This window comes from Osmerus mordax, chromosome 22 (assembly GCF_038355195.1).
Source record: "Osmerus mordax isolate fOsmMor3 chromosome 22, fOsmMor3.pri, whole genome shotgun sequence".
NCBI classification, from domain to species: domain Eukaryota; kingdom Metazoa; phylum Chordata; class Actinopteri; order Osmeriformes; family Osmeridae; genus Osmerus; species Osmerus mordax.
The window spans coordinates 7,710,686-7,735,217 of NC_090071.1; the positions used below are offsets into that span (position 1 = coordinate 7,710,686).

Sequence of the window (24,532 nt, forward strand, 5' to 3'; positions counted from 1 at the left end):
TTTGTTGCTTTTATGGCAAAATATTTATTTGAGTTCATAAACATAATCTATATGACATATACATAATTTACAGAGTTATCAATGCTTCTCAAGCTAACAGCTTTTCTTTACAATTATGAACAAAGAACAGTTTAAAACCCCTGTATTGCAAGAGATTCCTGTGTAAGGGATCAATTTGCATAGCAGCATGTGGCAAAGCAAACTGAAATATAAAAGCAGAAACTCCCCATCTCATCAGAATCCTCAGAGCAACCCACTTTCAACATTGCATCAAGAAAAAAAAAATGTTATGACATAAAAAAACCTATACAATTGTTAAATATGGAGTGATATGGAATATCACTCCATATTTAGTGTTAACAGTGTTGTATAAATAATGATCAAGTCAGAGTCAATGTTAAGTCTAGGCCTACTCCTTATGTCAGATTTATATGCAAATACCTTGAGGGACAGCATAAAATAAAACAGACACATAAAAGATGCTACACTATCTGAATTAATATCCCATATAAAACCAATGTGAGAGAAATATGACGTGAGTTGTGAGAGATGATACAAGAGCGAGCACGGCAGTCACTGCACCTGACAAACGGATAAAACCAGTTCATGATGACTCCCGTTTCTAAATATCTTATGAATGAGATGACAACTTCATTTACACTCAAAACAAACACACACCCAAGCACAATAGTACATACTTGCAGATAGCAATACTTTTGTATTATATTTAAAATACTACCAAAATATCTAAATTAATGTGAAAAATAGGGAGTGATGTTGAGTCCTACAGGCAAAATAAGCAATAAAAAGGACTTGTGTCCTTAGAGACCAACACTGCAGTATAAGCCATGGAGTCATCCCTCATTATGGGAATACAAAGCTGGACACTGGAATCGCAGCACATTTGATTTAACTTTAAAGCTTGCAAATACACCATGCCATGCTTTTATGGCTTTCTTAATCCCTAACATTTCACATATATGTGTATATGTTACCAGAGCATTCATTTAGAAACTGTCAAAGCACTATTTAATGTAATTGATTTGCAGATGATATGCTGGAGAAAAGCAAAAAAAGAAAGAATTATGAGAATCACATATCTGTGTATACCAAGTATCTGAAAAATGAAAGGAGTTGTAATTGGTGTCAACACACCTGGTATCCCTCCTCCAACCAAACCCCCTCCCTCTCCCTCGTCCAATGAGCAGTCAGGATATCAATCCCACATCTTCCTTTTCCTACTTCTTTTATGACACGCAGCAGGTGGAGGATTTGGGCGGCTGCTCCAGGATGGACTCCCTGCGGAGGTCGTTGGGCAGCGTGCCGCCGTCCCCCCACACGTTGAGCTCGCCGTAGATCCCCGTCTCGATCATCTCCTCCTGCCAGGGGATGGCAATGTTCCCCGAAGCAAACTCGTCAAAGAACACATTGTCAGGTTCGTCCAGGTTGATGCCCTTCACTGTGGAGAAGGCGCCCACATCGTCCAGATCCTTGGCGTACACTGTCTTGGAGTCGGGCACGAACGGCGGTGGAAGGATTCCTAAAGGAGAAATAAATGGTAGTTAACCATCAATAGTAAACTGGTGTTTATATGTTGGTTTGGCTTCAATAATGTTGTAGATATGTCTGCCATGATCTCTCACCCTCGTCCAGCTTCCTCCAGTTGATCTGGCTGAAGAAGGGGTGTGCCCGGATCTCGTCACATGTGCCGTTCTTGATGCCCAGCCTCTTGTCTACCGCCTTACACAGCAGGCCCTCACAGATGGATTTGGCGTTCTCGCTGAACTTCTCTGGGTAGGTCACCGGATCGTTCAGGATGCGCTTCTTCACCTCCTTGTTCTCCACCTGGATGAACGATGGATAGACAGCCAGGTTCCAGTTTTCACCTAATCATTTATTTCCCCTATTGCATCTAATGGTGATACGCAGTACAATGATTGTATATGTACAGTATATATGTACATACATACTGTATGCATAGTTTTAAACTGTAGGTAACATTTGACAACATTTTGTCTGGATTTGTTTGCTAACGTTAAAACATGATTTGCAGTATCAGTGTCTTGCCACATGTAGGCAAGATTGAGCCACTGAAGAAAGTGTTAAACCATGAGGTTCTCAAGATAATAGAGTATAAAAAGAGAGTTAGAAAAAGACAGAGAGAAAAGATATATATATATAAGCAAAGCACATATGTTGATTAAAAGGTGAGTAAAACTATAGTGTTGAGGGGGGTGGGGGGTTAGGATCACCTTCTCTCCACGGCTTCTGAAGGGGCCCTTGGCGGCGAGGAACTCAAACAGAGTGACCCCCAGGGTGAAGTAGTCTACAGAGTAGTCATACTCCTCTCCCTTCAGCAGCTCAGGGGCCATGAACCCTTAGGACAAAGGTCACAACAAATCTAATTAGACTATCAGCCAACCCCATCAGCATTGTCAGTGCCATCGTATCTCTTGGAACTCCTGGCCCTAGCAGGCAAAACTGAGGTGATACTAGGCATGTATGAGCCCCTTAATATTGACTTATAGACAATTTGTCTGGTCACGGTATGAAGCGAGTCTCACATACTGTAAGTAGGCCGCTTATGCGAAATGAATGGAGGACAGTAGGGGTCAAATGGCTTGATGGCAGCTAGGGGCCAGGCACTGTGTGCCACTACTGTACCTGGGGTTCCAGCATAGCCTTTGATCTTGTCCTGGTTGTCCGCCAGTTCCACAGCCAAACCAAGGTCAGAGATACGCACGTTACCTGGGAGCAAACACCAGCACAACGGTAAATACACGTCAGAGATACTGTAACTATTGGGCCTTTGAGCATGTCTCAGTCTGTTGCAGAGTCAATGCGTGTGTGCTTGTGTGTGTGTGTGTGTGTGTGTATGTGGTTTGGAGTTCTATATCAATCTGTTGATTTTACCTTCATTATCTAGGAGCACATTCTCAGGTTTAAGGTCTCTGTAGATGATTCTCTTCTGGTGGAGGTGCTCCATGCCCTGGATGATCTGAGCTGCGTAGTAACAAGCTCTGGCCTCGTCAAAACCTGGGTTGTTCTCATCCACGTTGTAGATGTGATACCTGAGAAGATGCACATGGTACGGACAGTACATACATTCAGTTTGAGATGTGGGACAAGTCTGCATTTTCAGAGAGATCTGTGTAGGTTTGGGATTGCCGCTGTGGGTACAGGTTGAGTGTGACTGACGTCCTTGAATGCGTGGGCGTGGATGTGTGCGCCTCACCTCAGGTCACCTCCGTTCATGATGGTCATGACCAGACAGAGCTCAGTCTTGGTCTGGAAGGCATAGGCCAGGGAGACAATGAATCTGCTGTGGACACGTGCCAGAATCCTCTTCTCCACCATTGCCCCCTGGAGGAGAGGAGGAGAACATGGATGGTTCACAGACAGTCAACACACAGAAACAAATATCCTCTCCACACCGAAATCCATCCCATATCTGTTCCATTTATAAACACAGCTTGGTGTGTTTAGCATTTAATAAGGATCTCAATAATCGCTGCTGGGTGCTTAAGATGTAAGCCACAGGTGCATTGTGTTCTGCTATGAGGGCTACTGAACCTATTAGTTTCACTGTCTAATCAGCCTGGGCACTGCATGATCAATTGATCTGCTGGTGGAACCAGGTCGGAATTATGTCCAGCATCTCTACCCATGTGTGTAACCTTGACACAAACCACCAATAAACGTACAGTGTTTTTATTAAGAACGGACCTCCTTTACAATCAGAAGAAAACCTGTCGACATGTCATACATCTTCATACCGAGTACCTTTCGCCTTTGGTCAGCCATGGATAGTCACAGACCATTATTCCATTATTTACCATGTCCAGCAATTTATTTTAGTCCATCTTTAACCTAAACTCAACATTTCACTTCCCAAACCCGTCACATTCTGATATCTTCCATTCATTTTTGTGACAACAGTTTTCACGTCAGTAATCGCAGTTTCATGCCACTACCCTTTCCTACTCTACGTTACACACAGACAATGTTTTACAGCTTAGATTTCTCATCATCAATGTCACAGGGAATGCAGGGAAGTCAGTGTACAGTGAAGAGTTTATGGGAACATTAGGCAACACGCTTGAGTGTTGTGCTATAAAATCCCTAATCTGTAAAGCTGTGACTTTCTAATAAAGGTCAAGGTGCCTGTCCACGTAAGTCTTTATGTTAATCTATTAAGCATTGATCATCCACTAGAAATGATCTGGATGATCTGATCGACTGCAGTAAAAAATGTATTCTAGAACTTGTGGATGTGATACAATTGAACCTATAATCCATTCAACACTTGGATAACAATCCTAATATATAAGGTAAAACAACATGCAACAAATGACCTTTACCTTGATGTGACAATAAGTACTCACATCTTTCTTCTCATGCATACTGCACCACAATACTGTTAGGAACTTCACTATCAGGCTGCTTTGAATCAGAATCAGAATGGGATTTATTCGCCATGGAAGTTTGCACAGACAAGGAATTTGCTTTGGCAGGAAGGTGCATACAATAAACATATAGGGACCTAAAATTTAAATATGTGGACTATCTATACTAAGGGTACATAAACTAGCAGTACTAAGTGGAATTAGAATTAAATAAAATATACACCACCAAATTGCACCACCATTTATTTCCTCTCACCCCGCATATGAATCAGAGAGGATCCTCATTTCCTAGCTGTCTCACCTCATAGCCTTTCCTCTTCTTCAGCCTCTTCTTGTTGAGCTTCTTGCAGGCGTACAGTTTCCCTGAGCCCTTCATCTGGCAGGCCGACACCTCCCCGAAGCCGCCCTTCCCCAGCACGCGGAAGTCCAGGAACCAGTCCTCCTCCATGGGCTGCATCTCCAGCCACCTCCACTGCAGGAACCTCTTGAGGTACATGCTCTCCAGGAAGAAGGTGAAAGGCACCTCCTTGAGGAAGTCTAGCACGCTGGCCAGCGTCTCATTGAAGAGGTCGTCGGACGCCTCCTGGTGCTTCTCCTTCACCTTGGTGATGCCGTTCTCGGGCAGGAAGGGACAGAAGAGCTTGGCGTCGGGCTCCATGTAGCGTGACAGGATCTTAGACGCCTTCTTGGCGCGGTCCTTGTCCTCTGCCTGGTTGTACTCCTCCACATCCTTCCACAGGCGAGATGGACCTTTGTATTCATTGTTGGACTCTAAGAACTCCCGGAACAGGCGCTTGCCGATGGGCTGCTCCACACACACGCTCTGGAAGCCCAGGTCCAGAGTCTCCCCGAGGCCCTCACACACCGTGATGTGGGGCAGCTTGAGGCGGGCATGGTACTTCTTGTCGCGGTTGGCGGCGGGGTTGGCGGTGCCGTCAAAGCTACCGCGCGCTGAGATGTAGGCCGAGTTGGCCACCACCGTGGTCAGGCTACCCAAATCCATGGCTGCCGAAGAGGAATGTCAGATGAACAATGATAAATTGCAGTGAAAAAAGGCGTGAAGAGGTTTAGGGTAGTATGGACCAGTAAGGACCAGCCCCAGATTCCTTCCTCGTGAAAATGGGGGGGGGGGGGGGAGGGGGACAGAAAAAACAGACAGACGGACAGACTGTATGAAAATCCTGACAGGAAATGCCAGGGATTAGGGTTTCCTCCACATTGGATAATTCAGTTGAAGAATAGTGAGAGGATCCGTCTGTGTGTCTGTCCCCTGCAGAGCTGAACACAGAAAAGACAGGACGGCAAGCATTCAACGACTGAGGCTGCGGTAGACCTGAGACAGAGGTTTAGCCCCTTCCACTCACACACACTGTTTGTGCACACACACAGCATACACACTCATACACACAGATCCGCCTGACTCAACACCTTTCCCTAAAGACTTTATCCACTAACTCCATAATACCTTCCCCTATGTGTACAGTACACTGGATAATGAGGAAGACTGCGTGAGTGTTTGTGTAACAGAGAGAGAGAGAGAGAGAGAGAGAGAGAGAGAGGGAGAGAGAGAGAGAGAGAGAGAGAGACAGGGGAAGCATTTGTCATAGATTTCTGTGGTGGGCTGAAGTGGAATGTGTTGAATGTAAACTTAGACCACGAGAATCACAAGAACAACTTCATCTCAATGAAAATGTCTTAGTAACACCACCACAACATGCAGCCGTTATGCAAACAGAGACTGACATTGTGTATAGTTTTGCCATTTAAACACAATCGGTTCAAAGGGGACAAATCTTACACTCAAAAGTAAAATGTGAAGATTTACGTGTGAAGAATTACAATACAGTGGCATGAATAAAGTTAAATCATGTGTACAGGGTTGTTTCAATTTTTTCCATATCTCTTATAGAGAATGAAAACAAACTACCAAGGTATTAAAGTACAATTGCTTCAAGTTTTATTTGATTGATTCGATTTGAGCCATGTCATACGAGTATTAACCGTCTGAAAAGACATGGTTTATGATCCTTTTGACCTTTCATTGGGTGTTCATAGGGGTCATTCGCGTTATAAACTGCGTCCATCTTGGGACTTGTTCAAGGTGACACACTCTAGATGTCCCTCAGGCCCTGACGTGTAACTCACCTGTACATGCCTGGAGTGGGCCCTTATCAACAGCTATAAATGAGCAGTCCCAAATCACGGACGTCTTGTTGCAAGAGCACAGGAGAAGGAGAGAGAGGACCAAGACAACGGAACCTTGAGGACCGTAGAATAGTGAGAGGGTTCAGTGATCTAAAACAGCTCAAACATCAGCGGAGAAGACGCGAAGGACGCACGGTGGAGAAACCTCATATGTTCCTCACGTAGAACTGTCATCAGGTTAGGAAACCACAGTGTTTTGGAGAAGGATTCGCGGTCGTCGCTTCTGCCCACGTCCCTCCGGTCGTCGCCATGGCCACCCTGAAGGAGAAGAGGACCTGCGGCCAGCGCTGTGAAGACTTTGGCCACTTTGTCTGGAACTCTGACAATGGGACATTTATGGGCAGAACACCAGTGAAATGGGGTAGGTAGAGTTTGTATGCAGATGTTTAGATTGTCTAAGTATGCAATTTATTGTCAACATATTGACTAGCCATCACATCTTTGACTGTCCAGACAGGTGTTAACAAATCCCTATCCACCTACAGGCTTTCCAAGATCTGAGATAAACAGCATTAAAACACGAGTTGGTGTGTTGAGTAATGTTTCAGAACCTTATGCTCAGTTATAAATGGCTGCGCAATTGGAGTTGTCACCCACAGACTTATGATCTCCCCTAAATCTTCAGTTTAAGCTCTCTCTCACACACACACACACACACACACACACACACACACACACACACACACACACTGTAGAGACACAGGTCGACAATGAGGCCTGACATTCTGATATCACGGTGTGCCAACGTGTTTGAGTGTGTGGACATTAGATTAGTGAGGTTGGCGGAGGGTGGTGGAGAGATAACAGGGGTAGTTTCTGAGGGAGGAGAGACTGTGGTCAGCTAGCGTCCTCTGACTGATCTCATGGTCAGATTAGCCCCTGCTCAAACCCAGAGAGGGCACCTTGGCCCTGCCATCGTAAATACAGACTTACTATTACACTCTATGTAACCATGACTGGAAACCCCGCAGAGCCTCAGTGAAGCCACTGGACTCTCAGACATGAACCCAGCACAGATGGCACATGGTTGCCACAATCTTCTACATGGTTACAGAATGAAACATAGACAACTAAAGGACAGATTGTGAGGCAGGCCACAATAACCAACATATTCAAGTACTGAACGTGTTGAAAAAGAAATAATCTGTTGGCCCACACGATGATCAGGATTTTTTGGCTCTGTATTTTGGTAACTCCATCTCTCTCCTTCTCTTCTATAGTCTACATCAGTCTTTACTATGTGGCCTTTTATGTGGTGATGACCAGCCTGTTCTGTCTGGCCATTTGGGTACTGTTGTACACTCTGAGCCCCTACACCCCGGACTACCAAGACCGACTCATATCACCAGGTGGGCCAGACACAGACCAGATGCATAATACAACAACATGATCTCCAAAGATTTAATCACCACTCTCACAAAATGGGTTTGTACAGGTTTGTCATTATTGACCACTGGCTTCACCCCTACCCTCACACCCTCTGATTGCTGTGCTCGCTCTCTCTCTCTCTCTCTCTCTCTCTATCTCTCTCTCTCTCTCTCTCTCTCTCTCTCTCTCTCTCTCTCTGTCTCTCTGTGTAGGGGTGATGGTGTGGCCAGATTCATATGGAGAGGATGACGTGGAGATCACCTACAATATGTCAGACAAATCTTGCTGGACAAAGAAGTCCAACTGCCTCAAACATTTCCTGCACCGTAAGTATTGAGTTAATCACACCGTTTGTGATTAAGTGTTGTAATGGTTCTGTAAGAGGGATACCATGATAAAATACCATTGTGTCTGACCCTTTTTTTCTTTGTTCAATTTCATTTACTTCAATCTTGTTTCCACTATCCCCCTTTTTCTCCTCTCTGTCTCTCTTTTTCTCTCTGTTTCTCTCAGCCTACAACGATGATATACAGATGCACACAAACCACTACAACTGCACCAAGGACCAGTACTTCATACAGGACCATTTCCTGGCGCCGAATCACACCAAGTGGTCATGTCCCTTCACCCAGAGCATGCTGGGACCCTGCTCCGGCCTGAATGACACCTCCTTTGGCTACAAAAGCTCAAAGCCCTGCGTCATTATTAAGATGAACAGGGTGCGTTCACGAAACAAGACTGTAATAAATGTTTGCAACACATTAATATACGGAACATTAATTCTACTATATTACAGTCGGACCTCCCCTTGACAGTTTATTCGTGGTTCCTGGAGTATTCACACAAATCACATCAAATGATTCCAAAATGGTGACAGTAGAGATTGTGAAGGGAAAGATTTTGTGTTTCCCCCAGGTCATCAACTTTCTCCCAAACAATGGGACAGGCATGCCCCCGCATGTGAACTGCACTGTGCTGGTGAGTAAGAGATTAATGTCTGCCACGGCTACAGTTCACGTAACAACTCTGGGTCTCTCTCTCATGAGTGTGTGTATTCCACCAGAGCGGAAAGGAAAACGTGGAGAACATTGAGTACTTCCCCACCAATGGAACCCTAGACCTCTCCTACTTCCCCTACTATGGCAAACTGGCCCAGGTAAACTCAAGGCTACGGTCTCTTTCTAATCTATACCATTTATACATTGTGATTGTGAACATGAAGAAACCTCACCTATTTTCCTGTTCCCTCCATCCTCTCCCCCTCCTCTCCCACCCCCAGCCCACCTACATCAACCCTCTGGTTGCGGTCCGCTTCAGTCTGGTGGGTCACATGACGGCCAAGCTCCAATGCCGGGTGGAGGCCCACAACATCGCCTACCAGAATATCCACGACCCCAACGAAGGCAAGGTGGTCTTCTACCTCACGGCTGAAAGATAGGACAACACTAGAAAATGTGTGTTCGAATGGCCTAACTCACTCATCCATATGTAAAGAATAAAACAAGGAAAAGGGAGGTTTTTCCTAACCTGGCAACGCTTCCACCAAAACCTTAATGAGAAACACTATGAGGGTACTGTAACTTCCTAATGTAAGCATGACTTGAACTTGTACAAAAGTAATGCACATTTAAAATTTGTGTTAAACTGGGTATATATGCTGTAATACTGAATGCTTTGCAAGCTATAATGATTTTAACAGTTTTAACAATTTTAACATAGATTTGTTTCATTATGAAATTGTATACGAAGTAGGAAGACAATGTAAAAATACAGACATTATGTATAAATCCAAAAGTTGTCTTGGTTCACTGAAGTACAGAAATATGCAACATTTTCAGGACGTTTCCTGAATGGAGAACTGTGTGTGCTTCTCTGTCCCCTGGGATTGACGTGCTAATAGGATGATAATGATGATGAGTTTGTTTATATTCCTGCTGACTGCAGAGTCTGTGCTGGTGATCAGCTTACACGCACAATAGATGAGTACGCACACAAGCATGTACACAGACACAGAGTTGAACACAGAACTCATACTCTCTCTCTTTTTCTCTCTCTCTCTGTGTTATGGATTGGGCCAAGAGCATAGACTGTGTTTCAACATTCCTTACAGTGCCTATTAGTAACTCCTAGACAAGCAGACACCCCCCAAAACACCCCAGTAAGATGGAGTGTGGCCCCAGTTTGAACACACACACTTTGGGAGCTCTAGGGTTCCACATTGTGAAACAACACCACCCTCTACTGTAGAACAACAGCCATCTACGCACCTCCAACACTTCCAGACTACAAGAGGGAAATACGAAATATACCTTCAGAATAACCCTATCTTTATTTATAAATATGCGCATATTTCCCAAAACATGTCATACATCATGGTATGATTGGATGCATATTATAATATAATAAAAAATATATAAAGAAAAGAAGAGGAAAATATAAAAAGACAAAAACCTCTTTGTGCTTGGTGCCCCACCACTTACATTAATCTATATATAGATTGTTAGATAGATACATAAATATAAACATCAATAAATGCAGTCAGTCTACCGAGTACGTAATAGAGAACAATGGAGATGTAGACAAATATTGCAAATGCAGGCATTTGACCTGGTAATATAGAGTGCCGTCAATGCTCAACAGTCACTGGAATGATACAAATAAACAATATTAGGACAAACAAAATGATGAAACAAACAGTATACAGCATTAATTGTCCTAGGAGTGCAATAAACGCATAGTATGCAAAGTCCTGAAAGTGTGTGTGAGTCAGTGTTATGCCTGTAATCTTCTGACACACGTCTCTACAGCTTGACATTCAAATACAGCAGATAGAAAGTTACAGTGGAATGGAAAGATGAGTATTCCTTCATATCCTTTTGGGTTGATGTAGGAGACATAAATATGTTCGGTGTTCAGTAGCCGTAGTCATTATGGAATACATTTTAACGGGCAGAATTCTAGAGTCATACAATTCTGAACGTACCTCCACGATTCAGCATTTATATCTCAAATTTGGTCCAGGCTATACAGACTCACACAACACAAGCAGACCTCTTAGACCTAACATATTGCTTTGACCCTAAATCTATGCACCATCAACATGATGACACAAAACAAAAACCAACCTTATCAAAAAAAAAGTCCATCTAGAGCTGAAAAAGATAGACACAGTCTATCTCCCATTGTAATGAGTGAATTGGACATGCTGTCACGGGTTGGACTGTAGCCAACAGAGAGCACTGGCTGCTGAACAGGGTCAGATGGGCGCCTTGCGTTCCAGGCGGGGCACCCACTTGTGCGTGGCGGCTCTCCAAAGCACCGGGGCCAGGAGGAGACTGAGAGTGGTGACACTGAGGACCAGCAGGTACACCTGGGGAGAGAGAGAGAGGGGGAGGGAGAGACAGAGAGAGACAGAGAGAGAGAGGGACAGAGAGAGGGGGACAGAGAGAGAGAGAGAGAGGAGGTAGAGAGAAGGGGAGGCATACAATGAGGTTAAAGGAACGAGCCCTCTTCAATATTGATTCACGTTCACATGTTAAACAAAACAAATGACGACTAAAGCTACCAGGCCAGCGACTGACGTCCCCCGCCACTGACCTCTCTGGAGATGATGCCCGCCCTGCGGGCACGGCTGCCCAGCACGAAGGAGAACTCGCTGACCTGCGCCAGGCCGGCCGACACGATCCAGCGGATGTGTCTGGAGCCCGGTGGCAAGATGGCTGACAGGACCAGCACCGCCATCAGAAACTACCGGAAAGGAGGGGAGAGACGGAGCCAGAGAACATGGAGGGAGAGTGGGGGATGGGATAGGCTAGTGTGAGAGGGGTCTGACTCCACCTTCCTCTTAACCGGTGAGTGAGTGAGTCAGATGAGAAAGTGAGTCAGATGAGAAAGTGAGTGAGTGAGTGAGTGAGTCAGATGAGAAAGTGAGTGAGTGTGAGAGTCTCAGGTACATTACCTTCATGACGACCAGTGAGAGAGTGAGCACCACAAGGATGGTGAGCTCATACAGCACAAAGGTAGGGAACACGTGGAACCCTGCAGCAGGCGACAGAACACACACTCAGCAAGTGTAGACCCATCATGGTAAACTGACTTTCCCCCATACAGTCACATTAGAGCACATCTTTAACGGAAAATACAGAGCCTAGACAACACTGAAGCCATAAAGAGCCCAGTGACACAAAGTACATAGGGGAAGCCTCCTGACCAATAGAAGCGAAGAAGATGATGGCCAGGAAGTCTCTGATCGGCTCGATGCAGCCTAGGACCTCGGAGGTGACCATGTGACCTTGGGAGGAGAGCAGCGCCCCGGCCAGGAAGCAGCCCAGCTCCATGGAGACGTCCAGGAACTCGGTCACCTAGGAGACGGTCACGCAGACGAGGCGGGGGTTAAAACCGACAAGGTCGCTGCCAGAGAGAGAAGAAGAACCAAGGGAGAGTGAGGGAGAGATCCGAGAGCCCCATCTGGTGGAGAGGAGCTGACATTACCGTGAGCATGACAAAGATGAAGGCCGTGGTCCCCAAGACCAGGATCTCCTTGCTGCCCTTGCTCTCGGCGTGCAGCTTCTTGTAGTAGGGCCCGACCAGGAAGGCCCTGAGCAGGCCACAGAGCAGCAGCACCGCAGCCAGGGAGGCCAGCACCTGGCCCAGCAGTAGCACCACATGCAGGCCCCCCACTAGGACACTGCCACACAGACAACACGCAACACTCACGACACTTCAACCATCCATGGTTTTTTGTTGTTTACAGTGATGACCTGACAAGTGTACACCTGTTTAGGTCTATGTGTGTGTGCGTGTGTAAGCCTCACTCACCTGCCCAAGTCTCCACTCTGCGCCTGGATGAGGGTGGGCATGACAGCGATGAAGAGGCCCAGCTGAACATCTTGCATTACCAACATCCCCAGGAGAACACTGCTGTGGTCCAGGTCTCCTAAACACACACACACATTGTGCATTAGGTAGTGAAACAGCATCGTAACCAATTCAGCAACATTGAGCTAACATTGAAACGAACGTCTGAAATGTTCGACACAAACATACACACCCTCCTTCTCTGCGCTTGGGCGACCCCCCCCAGCCAGGAAGCGAGACACCAAGGGCGTGCTGGACAGGGACAGGCAGCTGGAGATGAACACTGTCTGGGTGGGCCGAATACGCAATACCTGTCCCCATAGCAACCCGGCCCCCACCATCAGCAGACTCAGACTGCAGGAGCCCTGCACCGAGGTCTTCCACACCTTCACACACACACACACACACACACACATCACATATTACGCAAAGCAAGGTTGAATACTTTTGCCTTTATGTTCCAGATCAGAAAGTGAGTCAGTCAACTTCATTCTCTGCTCATTCGCTTAGGGCGGATTTTCAAAGAGGGGAGGGAACAAACAAACACAGAGATAGCAAGAGAGAGAAAGAGAGAGAGAGAAAGAGAGAGATGCACCAGGTCAAAGGTTAATATTCAGGAGTAAGGCAGCAGCGGACCTTGTGAGTCTGGCACCTGTGGTGGGATTCATGACCGATGGTAGATGGTACATGATAGGTGATTCATGACCGATGGTAGATGGTACATGATAGGTGATTCATGACCGATGGTAGATGGTACATGATAGGTGATGCATGATAGACGGTCCACGACAGAAGGAACATGATAGAAAGTAAGGTACCTTTCGTAGGCGCTCGGGGGAGAACTCCAGCCCCACCACGAAGAGATTGAAGAACACACCCAGCTCCCCCAGCGTCTCCACCTGGACCATGGACTGCACACACGGCACGCTAACATCAAATCCACACTGACAACACCCTATGCATACACGACGTACAAAGAGGCACAAACCTGTCTTTGTTTCAGTCCAAGGTACGCACACAGACTGACGTGCACACACACACACACACATAAACACACACCTTGATGCTGTTGAGGCCGGATGGGCCGAGGAGGATCCCACAGACGATGTATCCGAACATGGGGGGCAGGCCCATCAGGGTGCACAGCCAACCACACGGCAGAGACAGCATCACCACGGACACCAGATCCTGAGGAGCAGCACACAGAGCCAGGTCAGGCAAAAGCAGTCAAACGATCTCCCTCTCGACAGTTTAGAACACTCAATGAAGCAGAAGGTCAGTGACTGCGTCATGTCTGTGATGCTACACATTTTTTTGGGGGGGAGGCACCCTTTAGTTCAGTGTTAGCTCCATTACGCTTCCATTCTGGCCTATAAGAGTAAGGGTCAGGGGTCAGGCTGACCCGGATGAAGTGGTGGTCGGCGCGAGGCATGGTTGAGTCCCCGGGCTTGGTCAGGACATACTGGTTGTTCTGGGAGTCAATGAGCATGCTCAGTCCGAGGTCATCCTCCACCTCCCTCCTCCGGGACATGTTCTTCCTCTTCCCTCCATCCTTGTCGTCGTCCTCCACCCTCAGCACCGCCTCCACGTTCACTCCCTTCATCTGCATGGCAACAGGATAAACAACTACTCAGCAACAACACAAAGCAGAGGTGTTTTCTAATCTATTTGGATAAAGAAACATTTGACAATACAAGGCATTCGAAACAATCCACAGAGGATACAAGTAAGCGATGTGACCTGTTTGTTGTAGTCGAAGGCATGCTCCTCTATCTCCTCCTCCAGCCGGTCAGCTGCCCTCCTCACATCTTCCAGGATCTCATCCAGCATGGACAGGGTCTTGTTCTGGGCCAGGGCGCTCTTCAGCGCCTCCTGTTGGTGTTTTTCTGCAGCTACCAGCTCCAAGTATTCCTGCTCTTCCTGACAAACACACACACGTTTCACACATGAACACACACAGTTACACACTATGCTTATGTTTAAAATTGCACTCAAATATACTCAAATAACATGTTTTATTCAAGCAACCAAGAAACAGAAAAATAGGAAGGCCATCCAGTGTCATGTGGCTGTGACAGATAGGACTGTATTAGACAGAGTCATGCTGTCCCCACGCAACCCATTCTCTGAGCCTTATCCAATCAGAGATTAGAGAAGTGAAACCTCTCCAGCAGTGGCCAGGGCCTTTTCCCCCTCTCAGACTGTTACCATGGCAACAAAACTCTCCACCTCTGTCAACCAGTCATCTGGTCAAACTCAAGCTTTAAAGCACACTATTATTCAATCATGAATAGATATGTATGGGCTGGATAGACGTCAAATGAGCTGTATTATTGACAAGTGCGTCAGTCTACGCTGCCAAAGACAGTCACTGTAACACCAAGCTAACATTGGGACAATGCCGGAGGTAAACTTCCTGCTACCTCGGTACTCAGTATGGCAGCTCCTGTCGTGCTCCTTCTGACCTCACCTTAATGGCTGCCTCCCTGAGGGCCTCCAGCCTCTGGCGGCTGCTCTCCTTCATGTTAACCACGTCCCTGTAGTCCCCCTGCAGCGCCCTCTGTAGGCCAACCACCGCCTGGAAGACCGAGCGCTCGCTCTCGTTCAGCTCCTTCTGGAATATCTCCAGAGTGTGGACCTAGATAGGGGGAAAACACCAGGATGAGGGGTCTGCCATTCTGGGTGAAGGAAAAGAAGCTCAGACTATCAATGGATCTGTGGGGCCCAACAAGGTACTGGTGTAACGTGTTGGACCAACAAAGGTTGTTTGTGTATAGACTAGGAGTCAAGGATGATGGTGAGTCACCTGGAAGAGTCTCTCAGGTTCGGAGAGGGCTCGGTCTCCCCCCACGGCGTCGGCCGCCACCCCCAGCTTCCTGACCACGGCGTTCTTGTGCCGTATGAGCCCAGCCAGCCGCTTGCAGTTGTCCGTCACCCAGCTCCGCCCATGTGTGGCCGCCGCCCCCCGGCCCCGATGCAACTTGATGGCATGCTGGGCCACCTGGTCTCTCTGCAGAGCCCCCACCAGGCCAAGGCACAACAGTGCATACGCAACCCGCATCCAACTTCTAATGACTCACCTGGAAAGAGATGAGAGGTGCGGAGAGAGAGAGGAACTAAGAAGTAAGACTTTGACGATTAAAAACAGGTTTTCAGGGTAAGTTCAGTCTGGGAACGAAATAATGAGATCAAGAGAAACAAGGACAGATAAATGATCAGCAGGGACATGCAGAGAGAGAGAGAGAGAGCGGCAGAAAGAGAGAAAGACAGATAGCAGTCAAGGAAGTCATTCTAATGGCTTTGTAAAATGACACAGTTCAAAGAATCGGGTTGACTTTGTAGGAGGGGCCAATACCTGAGCTGCCCAAACAACACCTTGTCAGGTACATTACCTGCCGAGGCACACCTGCATTCTGTGGCCCCATCATCCCCCCCCCCCACCCCCACCCCCGAGCATACCTCACTCCATTAACAGCTGTCACATGGCCGCTGTAGCTAGAGCTACTGAGAGCAGACAGGATAATGAGTCATCCATAAACAAACTGTACAAAAAGCATGGAATCCCACAGCAAAGTGTTGGAATCAAGCATTTCATTGCCACTAACTATATTAATGTGCATTTCATAATAAACTTGATCGTATTGAAATAAAGTACAATTATATTGAAATGAAAATCGGGCCTCAATAAGATTCATCTTGTATGCCAATCCATCGGTCAAAGCATCTCAAGGGGAATTGGAAAATGTTTGTTTTATTATTTCTATTACACTCTTAATAATTGTGCCAAATACTCCATAATCCAGGAAGGTGATAGGGAAGTTGGAGTCCTTGATTGCTGTCCTTATCAATTCAACTAGCGGGACCATACCTGTGTATTCATGAGTCACTGAGGATTGATGCTGTTCATGCTACTTTCAGATCCTTCTTCTTTGCTCCTGCCAGCACAACTCTGCCACTACTGCTGTCAATCCCTTCTCTTTGGTGAATGTTCACTGATTAGGACTCCACTGAGAAGGTGTTGAGAAACAGGTAAACACAGATAAGAAAGGTGTAAACACTTTATAGGCATAATAAATAACATTACAAATGTAAGTTCACCAGTGAATGAGAACCTACATAAACAGCAACCTAACTTAAATATTATACTTTATCTCTCTTTTACTCACACATACAAACACACTTATTTCTTATCAAGAAAATGATGCGTTATCTGATGCCTAGCTCTATGTGTTACGTGACCTACACGGCAAAAGGCTACACATCATTCATTCACCGTCAATGAAATCCAGCATAGCAATAAACTTCAAGTGTCGATTTGTCATTCGGTAGGCTTCTTTAAAATGTTTTGTCAAAATAAATATGCGTATGTATACCTACTCGAGTATTACGTCGTCTTCTCAGTATCCTACAAAACTCCACAGTAAATGATCAACAACAATCGTCCTCTTGTGATGCCCACCCCTCCCCAATGCCACATAGCCAGCTCCAGCCAGCGCTACGCTGCCTGGACCTTGTGAGGCAGGCATTCACTGGGCAACAAACTTCATGTTTTTCCAGTTGTAAGACCCTTTGCTGTGGTCGACTACTTGTTAGCTAGCTAGCTAAGCACTAACCACGTCTGTCAGGTATGTATGGTCGTTATCGTTTAATGCTTGTTACTTGTCACTTTGAGAAATGTGAAACTGTCGTTGTGCACACCAAATCGTGTAATTTAGCTGACATTATTAGCCTAGCTCATAACGTAATCGAAAGAATCTAGAGGCTGTCAAAAGAGGTTACGCTGGGAAGCCACTAGCCAGCTGCTGCTAGCTAGCTGCGTTAGCATGGCAGACGGGTAGCGAACTTAGTTTTGCGAACTTCTACAACTTTGGAAGGATTTGGATGGCGCCACAACAAATAAACCACTAACGAAAATCTCTGCAATTTGAAATGAACTATTCACGTCTAATGTCAAACTACAATGGCTTGTAATTCCCTTATAAAATGTATAAATCTAGTAATTTACTTTACTTCCGAAACAAAGTCTTTATATCTGCTTTGAAATCTGGGATATGTAGTTCTTAAGTTTGTTACTTTCTCGCTAATCTTTTGCCTTTACGTGAGTTTGACAGCAAGTGAAATGTATTTATTGTAGCTTTCAGACATCTCTAATTAGCATTTCTTGACTTGTTCAAAAGTCCAAAGACTGGCCAACTAGCTTGCAAGCTCACATTGCCACACAGGCCTAACTCTAGCTCTAAGTAAGTTTGATTTACTAAATGTAAGATAACTTATAGTAGATAATGTTTTTGTCCATTATTTGAAAGGAAAAAATGAATAACGTTAGCCAACTTTTGATAACTTTGTCAACCTAGAGAGGCCCCAATCGCTTACAACGTAGAGAACTACAATTCCCAAAGCTACCTGTCTCTGTACAGTAGCGCAGTGCCTAGCAAGCTCCTGCGCAGGCGTACAGGGGCATTTGATATCTAGTTGACCAAAACAGCGGGTGATAAAATGGTAGGTAACATCAAAATGATAAGCCCAAACGTATTAATAAATCCCCTGCAACGCGTGATAAATATAGAAACGTATTCGAGTCGTGCATGAGAACCTGTCGTATCGGGGAGCAGGGGTGTCCTTTGCGTTATGTGTCGCATTGCTAGTGTGTCGTGCTCTGTAGCAATTTATGGGGGAAATGGAAGGTCAGTTGTTGGTATTTTGAGAGCGGACACCCGCGGCACGTACCTTTCCCTTTTTGGTATGTCGCCTATGCGTTGGGGCTGAGTGGTGGACCGGCAGATGGTTACGCGAGGGACTGCCCCGTCAGAGCGTTGTTGCTTGTGGAGTTCTATCGGGCGGGTCAGGTCTGACTGCAAGACGATGCAATTCTCACGATAGCCATCGCGCATACATAGACACTTGAGATTTGACAGTGGCGGACGGCCGTGGGTGATTGTGATCCAACGTTTGTTTACCTCTGTAGCATGCAGTAATGTGTTCCCTGATGCATAGCATAACTGAAGTATCCAGTCAGATGTTCCAGGGCTTGTGAATCTTTCCTCTTTTAGTTTTGACAGTTGACAGGTCACTGTCAATACAACACTATCTTGTGTAAATGTGAATTATTTACGTGCACTTCGTTTCCAGTAAAACAGATTTGAGTAGAATTAGTACTTGAAATGTCTAATCATTGAAAAGTACTATTTGGAAGGTCAGGGCTAGAAGTGTGTGCATTCACACTCTTGCACAAGATGATGTTCATTTATTCTGGGCACTTGTGTTTGTCTTGCAGCATAAGTTGAAGTCATCACAGAAGGACAAGGTTCGCCAGTTCATGTCCTTCACGCAGGCAGGGGAGAGAACTGCGGTGTACTGCCTGACGCAGAATGACTGGAAACTAGAGGTGGCAACAGACAACTACTTTCAAAACCCTGACCTCTACTACAAAGAATCCATGAAAACCTCAGTAGACCGCAAGAAGCTGGAACAGCTGTACAACCGCTACAAAGGCAAGGATGTTGCCATGTACTTATGGGTCTTTTATGTTTATGAGGTAGGGCATTGGCCCAAATCAGGAGGTTTAAAATAACTTGTGTGATTTGGCGTTCTGTGTGTGTTTATCTCTCATACTTGCCCCTCTGCAGACCCTCAAGATGAGAATAAAATTGGCATCGATGGGATCCAACTGTTCTGCGATGACCTCACACTGGACCCGGCAAGCATGAGTGTTCTGGTGGTGGCGTGGAAGTTCCGGGCCGCCACGCAGTGCGAGTTCAGCCGGAAAGAGTTTCTGGATGGCATGGCGGAGCTGGGGTGAGTAAAGATGTCACCTCTCCACTGACAAATGATTTGGCATTAAATCAGTAGAAAAAGGTGTGTTTGTTGCCTCTCCTCACACACCCTTCGTCTCTCCCCCAGGTGTGACAGTCCAGAGAAACTTAAGGCGCTCCTCCCCAGACTAGAGCAGGAGCTGAAAGACACGGGGAAGTTCAAAGACTTCTACCAGTTCACGTTCAACTTCGCCAAGAATCCCGGCCAGAAGGGCTTAGGTAAGCCTGGTAAACTGGAGAGACAGCAGAGAGAAGGAGGCACAGACAGCTTTTGGCTGATGCACCATTCTGATCCCGGGGTTAGGCTGTGCATAGACACAGATCCTTAGAAAGTACATTCTTGGAATTGGAATCTGTATCTGTGTCTACACAGCATTTATAGGATGGTAGCTGTGAGAATGACTTCAACAAATTATAATCCGGAGGTAGTCTCCAGAATTTGCCAGAACTAGGCCTGTCCCCCTTGTGAAGTGTAAGGAGTTTCAACCCAGTGTGGTTTTTCTTACCTGAGTGCTGAAATTCCTCCAAGAAAACACCAGTTGCCAGCTGGTGGTTTTGACTTGTAATTCTGGGCCAAAGTCTACCAAAAAAACTTAGCTCCCTATGAGCAAAAGTTACCACAAAAACTAAACAAATACCCATGTTAGAAAGTACAGTTAAAAGTTTTCCTTCAAACAGTATGTGTGGTTATGTGAACTCCAGAAGACCAGAGACCGGGGTATTCCCTCAGGAGAAGGGGATTCCAAGTTGTTTGGATGTTGTGTTGGCATGATAACCAGCATGTCATTTGTCCAGTCAGGGTGACCCTCTCTGTTTCAGTGACAGAGGGCCTTTGTTGTGGATTTGAGACCAAGGCTGTCTTTGCCTCGCTGTTGTATGCACACGATACTTGTCAGCAACAGCCAGCTATGAAAACACAAACATGAAAACTCAAAACTTGATAAGATTGTGTACCTAAAATCTATAATCTGCTGCATGTTTGATTGGGCCATCTCTATTTTTTTCTGACCACCTCCTCTTTTCTCTACCCCACTCTCTATTCTTTGATTAGATTTAGAAATGGCTGTAGCCTACTGGAACCTGGTTCTGACGGGACGCTTTAAGTTCTTAGACCTCTGGAACCGGTTTTTACTGGTAAGTTGCTGTGGTCGGACCCAAGTCAAAAAGAAGACAAAGTACTCACGTATATCAACAGCATGTTCATATTTGAAAAACCACAATTCTTGAAAAACCACAATGAGTTACAAATCATGTAAGTAATTGTCAACCCTGCATAGGAACCGTGTTCCTGTTTTAGATGAGCTCTCTCTTGTGTGGTCATCATCAGACTCCTCTTTTCCTTCATATTCAGGAGCATCACAAGAGGTCGATCCCCAAAGACACGTGGAACCTTCTCCTGGACTTTGGCAGCATGATCGCAGATGACATGTCAAACTACGACGAGGAAGGTGAGCCGCTCTTCAATACTCTGAGTAAACCCAGGGTAGATGTACCCATCACCCAGCACTGGCACGGGGCCTACACAGTGATCTAAATGAAACCCACCAAAATCCCACAATCGTCTGAACATGCAGCTAAAATGTACTTTTTTTTCTCCCTCCAATCAGGGGCGTGGCCTGTTCTTATAGATGACTTTGTGGAGTTTGCCCGACCAATCGTGGCAGGGGGCAAGCGTAAAACCATATAGGCTCCGCCTAGCTCTCAGTAGGGGGCTTTTTGCAACTCAATTTTTGACTTGAGAGGATTTTTATACACACACACGAGCCAAAAAGAGACTAATCAGACCGTCCTGAGGTTGAGGGACTGTGCACCCAATGGGGTGAGGGTGCGGGGCCGGGGAGCGAGTCCAACCGCCAACTGGGGAAGAGGAGGAGGGGAAACAACAGCCGTGAAGAAGTCCTTTTTTAATTTTTTTGACATTCTTTCTTTTCATCGCCGTCGCCTGACGACCAGAGGAAGCGGAGGGGGTGTGCTCTGCTTCAGCAGGATGGGTGGATGGAGCTCCCGGCGTCCCCTACGAGCAGTTCAATCATCCAGCTTGAAAAGCGGCACCGTGCCTCTGCCTCCTCCCTGCTTCCTCCCTGAGCTCCCCCCCTCCCCACCCCCGCAGCGTCAGATCAGGAGACTCCCGGCACAGGCAGAATGAAGGCAGGCGGTGGTTCTGCAGACGCAGAGACCGGGGCCCGGGTGCCCAGTGGGACACGTGTAGCTCTCTGGTTGCTAGTGCTGAATGATATAGGATGTTAGAATCTGCATGTTTTGTTTTTTTGTTTGTGTAGCTGATCATTGAGCAGCGTGAAAGAAAAACAAACTAAACGAACGGATCCATTGTTTTCATTGAACGGCAGCGTGTGTGCGTGTGCCCGTCTGTGTGAGGCTCTCACCCAATCACAGGAGAGCAGCAGTGGGATCGCAATCCATCGACCCATCGCGTGCGTACAGTGCTAGCAACCGCTTTCATTTCACTCTCAAGTACCCATTCAGTTCTGTGTTGTAACGTTTGAATGAGGGGTCGGCTCAGATGATACAATCATTGAGCTTCAGAGGACAAGTTCAGACTCACTTTTTTCAGATTCAGAATCGGAACAGAGCAGCATGTTTTTCGAGCTCAGCACCAGCAGATAAAGACTATTGTTACAGTTGTAAGATACTGTACCCATAGTACTATGTATAAATATAGAGCTTTAGAGTAATATCAGATATCAATACAATATCAGAGAAAATACATTTATAACCCTGGATAAGAAGAGGTGGGTATTTGACACACATTATGAGAGCCTATGAGTTTTATAGCGACTTTCTGCGCTGGGTGATTTTAGTTGTTTTGTTTTTTTTGGCGTTCACTGTTTATATGAGAGACAGTCTCCTTGACTGGTGTTTGAACCATATCCAGGTGATTTGTTTTGTTCTTGCCAACTACCAACTGCACTGATTGACACTTTTTTCTTTTTTTTAACAATGCACAACAATCCAAGTTGAGTTTATTCTGTTTACAAGAAGACTACAGTTTCTAGTTGCACCCTTCAAGATGTTTTAATGTATATTTTCACTATCAGTTACTGCAGATTTAGACCACATTTTTTTTAACTGTTGGTTTTTCTTTTTGTTAAGTCATGGATGCGTACTATTTTTGTGTAAACGTTGTGGGCATGTGACTGGTGAAGACTGAGAAACCATGTCTGTATAGTCCTCTTAAATAGACAACACACACTTTTGAACACCTCAATGAAAACAGAATGAGTTGATTACTGTGTCGCTAATGTGTTACCGCAGAACTCAGGTAAGAGTAGTCGTCTCCTACTCAGTTTTCTGTGTCAGTGTTCAAATGATAGAAGTAACATCACTGTTTCAACAACAAGTCTCATCTTTGTTGTCGGATACGCGTCGTGTCGGTGTTGACTGGGCTCTCTCAGCTGTGTCGCTTCTAACCAGAGATACTCTGTTCTGATTACTAGTTGGAGCTGGCTGTGTCCGGATCACTGAGGACTTGATCTGTTGGAGATGATGCAGACCCGCTGCTGAACTATCTTAGCAGAGCAGATGTCATGCTTAACCCCGCTGAGAGCAGACTGAGTTGAACAGGGTCATTGATAAACAAATGTAGGCATATTTGGTTTCATTTGCTTTTTTATGGTGTGGAGGTTTATCTCTAGGCTGTTAAGGTTGGGACTTATATATGTTATGAAAATATGAAAACAGTCTTGTTTTGACGACATGGTAGAATGGTGAACCTCAGGGCAAGGGAAACATTTGGGTTTGTAACCAAACTCAAAAGTTTAAAGTCGGCTTGAGTTTCACCTACTCTGTCCCCTGACAAGACTCTGTTCACCAATCTCCTGTCGACGCGATGTCGACACTACGTTTTCCCACAGACTGAAGCCATGACGACATGTCATTGTTTTGTTTCTGGTCAGCCATACTTCATGTTCATTGACAGAAGAACCTCTTTGGCTCTGGTTTAGTAGAGATTATAGTTTTTCTCTGTTTGATGTTCTTCATGTGGTACGCTATGAGTTGCCCTGTGTGTTGGTCATACTCAGCTCATCAAAACAGTATTACTTCCACTGTAAAACCAAGACAATTTAAAGCATTTTGTCCGAATGCTGTTACGGAGAAATACCGTACATTACTTTGTTTTATTTTGGCAAAGGAAGGTTGTCAATAAAGCATGTTGTTTTTAACAAAGTGAACAGGCTTTGAGTCAACAATTTTTCTAACTGTGTGGATGAAGGAGAAGAAGGAGAAAGGATGAAAGAGTGGGGCTGGGGGGGGGGGGTGAGGGTTGAGGATGACAGAAGTTTCATGCAGAGGGACCAAGGGTGTGCGGTGACATGGGGAGGGGGGCACATTTCTAGGTCGGGATGGGCCGGAGGCGGAGCTGGGTAATGCACCATTCTTGTCTGTCCTGTGGGGCAGGAAGGGTGTCAACACTGGTGCCTGACCAGCTGACAGCCTCCAGCCCACCAGCATCCCCTCCTGCCAAACACACGCACACCAGGCCCAGCCCTCCTCTTCACCCATGGAGCCATGGGGATTGCCTTTTTAGGAGACACCTGATCGCAGTCAAGTGCTGCAGATAAAGATGTGTGTGTGTGTGCAATGAGTGACTGACTGGCAATAAGGCCGAGAGACTATGAGAGCGAGGGGTGGGGAGGGAGGGAGAGAGCTACTGTTGATGAGACATGTCAGAGGCACCTCCTCATCCAACACCCGGACTAGGGACGACCAACAATGCACACACACATACACACACACACCCACACACTATCAGAGTGTCTGGGAGGAGCTAGACCACAGAGAACCTTGCGTGGAAGTCGACATTGTATTGGACTTGGGAACCACCAGTAGAAGCTTAATGAATTTGATGATCCATAACTAGGTTTG

The 24,532-nt window shown here is 46.0% G+C and overlaps 4 protein-coding genes across 6 annotated transcripts; 2 read left to right on the forward strand and 2 right to left on the reverse strand.

Moving 5' to 3' along the window:
- Positions 1-1,247: 1,247 nt before the first annotated feature.
- On the reverse strand, positions 1,248-5,409 carry grk1a (G protein-coupled receptor kinase 1 a). Its single transcript, XM_067260327.1, has 7 exons — positions 4,708-5,409; positions 3,236-3,363; positions 2,914-3,071; positions 2,665-2,748; positions 2,253-2,377; positions 1,644-1,845; positions 1,248-1,540 (listed from the first exon to the last, which is right to left on the reverse strand). The coding sequence occupies exons 1-7, from the start codon at positions 5,407-5,409 to the stop codon at positions 1,248-1,250; spliced, it is 1,692 nt and encodes a 563-aa protein (XP_067116428.1).
- A 1,451-nt stretch (positions 5,410-6,860) lies between these two features.
- LOC136966363 (potassium-transporting ATPase subunit beta-like) lies at positions 6,861-9,417 on the forward strand. Its single transcript, XM_067260861.1, has 7 exons — positions 6,861-6,972; positions 7,832-7,960; positions 8,192-8,305; positions 8,493-8,698; positions 8,895-8,957; positions 9,043-9,135; positions 9,259-9,417. Exons 1-7 carry the CDS (start codon positions 6,861-6,863, stop codon positions 9,415-9,417), a joined length of 876 nt encoding a protein of 291 aa, XP_067116962.1.
- An 868-nt stretch (positions 9,418-10,285) lies between these two features.
- tmco3 (transmembrane and coiled-coil domains 3) lies at positions 10,286-17,881 on the reverse strand. 2 transcript variants are annotated; one of them, XM_067260108.1, is made up of 15 exons: positions 17,214-17,881; positions 16,705-16,843; positions 15,643-15,916; positions 15,307-15,474; positions 14,577-14,756; positions 14,239-14,439; positions 13,896-14,024; positions 13,655-13,747; positions 13,030-13,222; positions 12,798-12,915; positions 12,471-12,666; positions 12,190-12,340; positions 11,938-12,017; positions 11,577-11,726; positions 10,286-11,349 (listed from the first exon to the last, which is right to left on the reverse strand). In XM_067260108.1, exons 3-15 carry the CDS (start codon positions 15,895-15,897, stop codon positions 11,236-11,238), a joined length of 2,028 nt encoding a protein of 675 aa, XP_067116209.1. In that variant the 5' UTR covers positions 15,898-15,916; positions 16,705-16,843; positions 17,214-17,881; the 3' UTR covers positions 10,286-11,235. The 2 variants fall into 2 exon arrangements, with proteins under 2 accessions (XP_067116209.1, XP_067116210.1); XM_067260109.1 differs by lacking the exon at positions 10,286-11,349 and having other exon boundaries at positions 11,609-11,726; positions 14,166-14,439.
- Positions 17,346-23,838, forward strand: dcun1d2b (DCN1, defective in cullin neddylation 1, domain containing 2b). 2 transcript variants are annotated; one of them, XM_067260112.1, is made up of 7 exons: positions 17,346-17,461; positions 19,111-19,327; positions 19,463-19,631; positions 19,737-19,867; positions 20,700-20,782; positions 21,000-21,096; positions 21,256-23,838. In XM_067260112.1, exons 2-7 carry the CDS (start codon positions 19,153-19,155, stop codon positions 21,333-21,335), a joined length of 735 nt encoding a protein of 244 aa, XP_067116213.1. In that variant the 5' UTR covers positions 17,346-17,461; positions 19,111-19,152; the 3' UTR covers positions 21,336-23,838. The 2 variants fall into 2 exon arrangements, with proteins under 2 accessions (XP_067116213.1, XP_067116212.1); XM_067260111.1 differs by lacking the exon at positions 17,346-17,461 and adding an exon at positions 18,314-18,335.
- The last annotated feature ends 694 nt before the right edge of the window (positions 23,839-24,532 follow it).

Excerpts from the sequence above, each read along its gene's own strand:
- LOC136966363 (XM_067260861.1), top strand. The coding sequence starts at position 6,861 with ATGGCCACCCTGAAGGAGAAGAGGACCTGCGGCCAGCGCTGTGAAGAC. Across the intron at positions 6,973-7,831 it reads CAGAACACCAGTGAAATGGG|TCTACATCAGTCTTTACTAT; the intron begins GTAGGTAGAGTT and ends TCTCTTCTATAG. Across the intron at positions 9,136-9,258 it reads ACTATGGCAAACTGGCCCAG|CCCACCTACATCAACCCTCT; the intron begins GTAAACTCAAGG and ends TCCCACCCCCAG.
- grk1a (XM_067260327.1), bottom strand. The coding sequence starts at position 5,409 with ATGGATTTGGGTAGCCTGACCACGGTGGTGGCCAACTCGGCCTACATC. Across the intron at positions 3,072-3,235 it reads ATGAACGGAGGTGACCTGAG|GTATCACATCTACAACGTGG; the intron begins GTGAGGCGCACA and ends GCATCTTCTCAG. Across the intron at positions 2,378-2,664 it reads AGGCTATGCTGGAACCCCAG|GGTTCATGGCCCCTGAGCTG; the intron begins GTACAGTAGTGG and ends CTTTGTCCTAAG.
- dcun1d2b (XM_067260111.1), top strand. Across the intron at positions 19,328-19,462 it reads GCTGTACAACCGCTACAAAG|ACCCTCAAGATGAGAATAAA; the intron begins GCAAGGATGTTG and ends GCCCCTCTGCAG. Across the intron at positions 19,868-20,699 it reads TCCCGGCCAGAAGGGCTTAG|ATTTAGAAATGGCTGTAGCC; the intron begins GTAAGCCTGGTA and ends TTCTTTGATTAG.
- tmco3 (XM_067260108.1), bottom strand. The coding sequence starts at position 15,897 with ATGCGGGTTGCGTATGCACTGTTGTGCCTTGGCCTGGTGGGGGCTCTG. Across the intron at positions 13,223-13,654 it reads CCCCCGAGCGCCTACGAAAG|GTGTGGAAGACCTCGGTGCA; the intron begins GTACCTTACTTT and ends GTGTGTGTGAAG. Across the intron at positions 11,727-11,937 it reads TCTCACTGGTCGTCATGAAG|TTTCTGATGGCGGTGCTGGT; the intron begins GTAATGTACCTG and ends CCTTTCCGGTAG.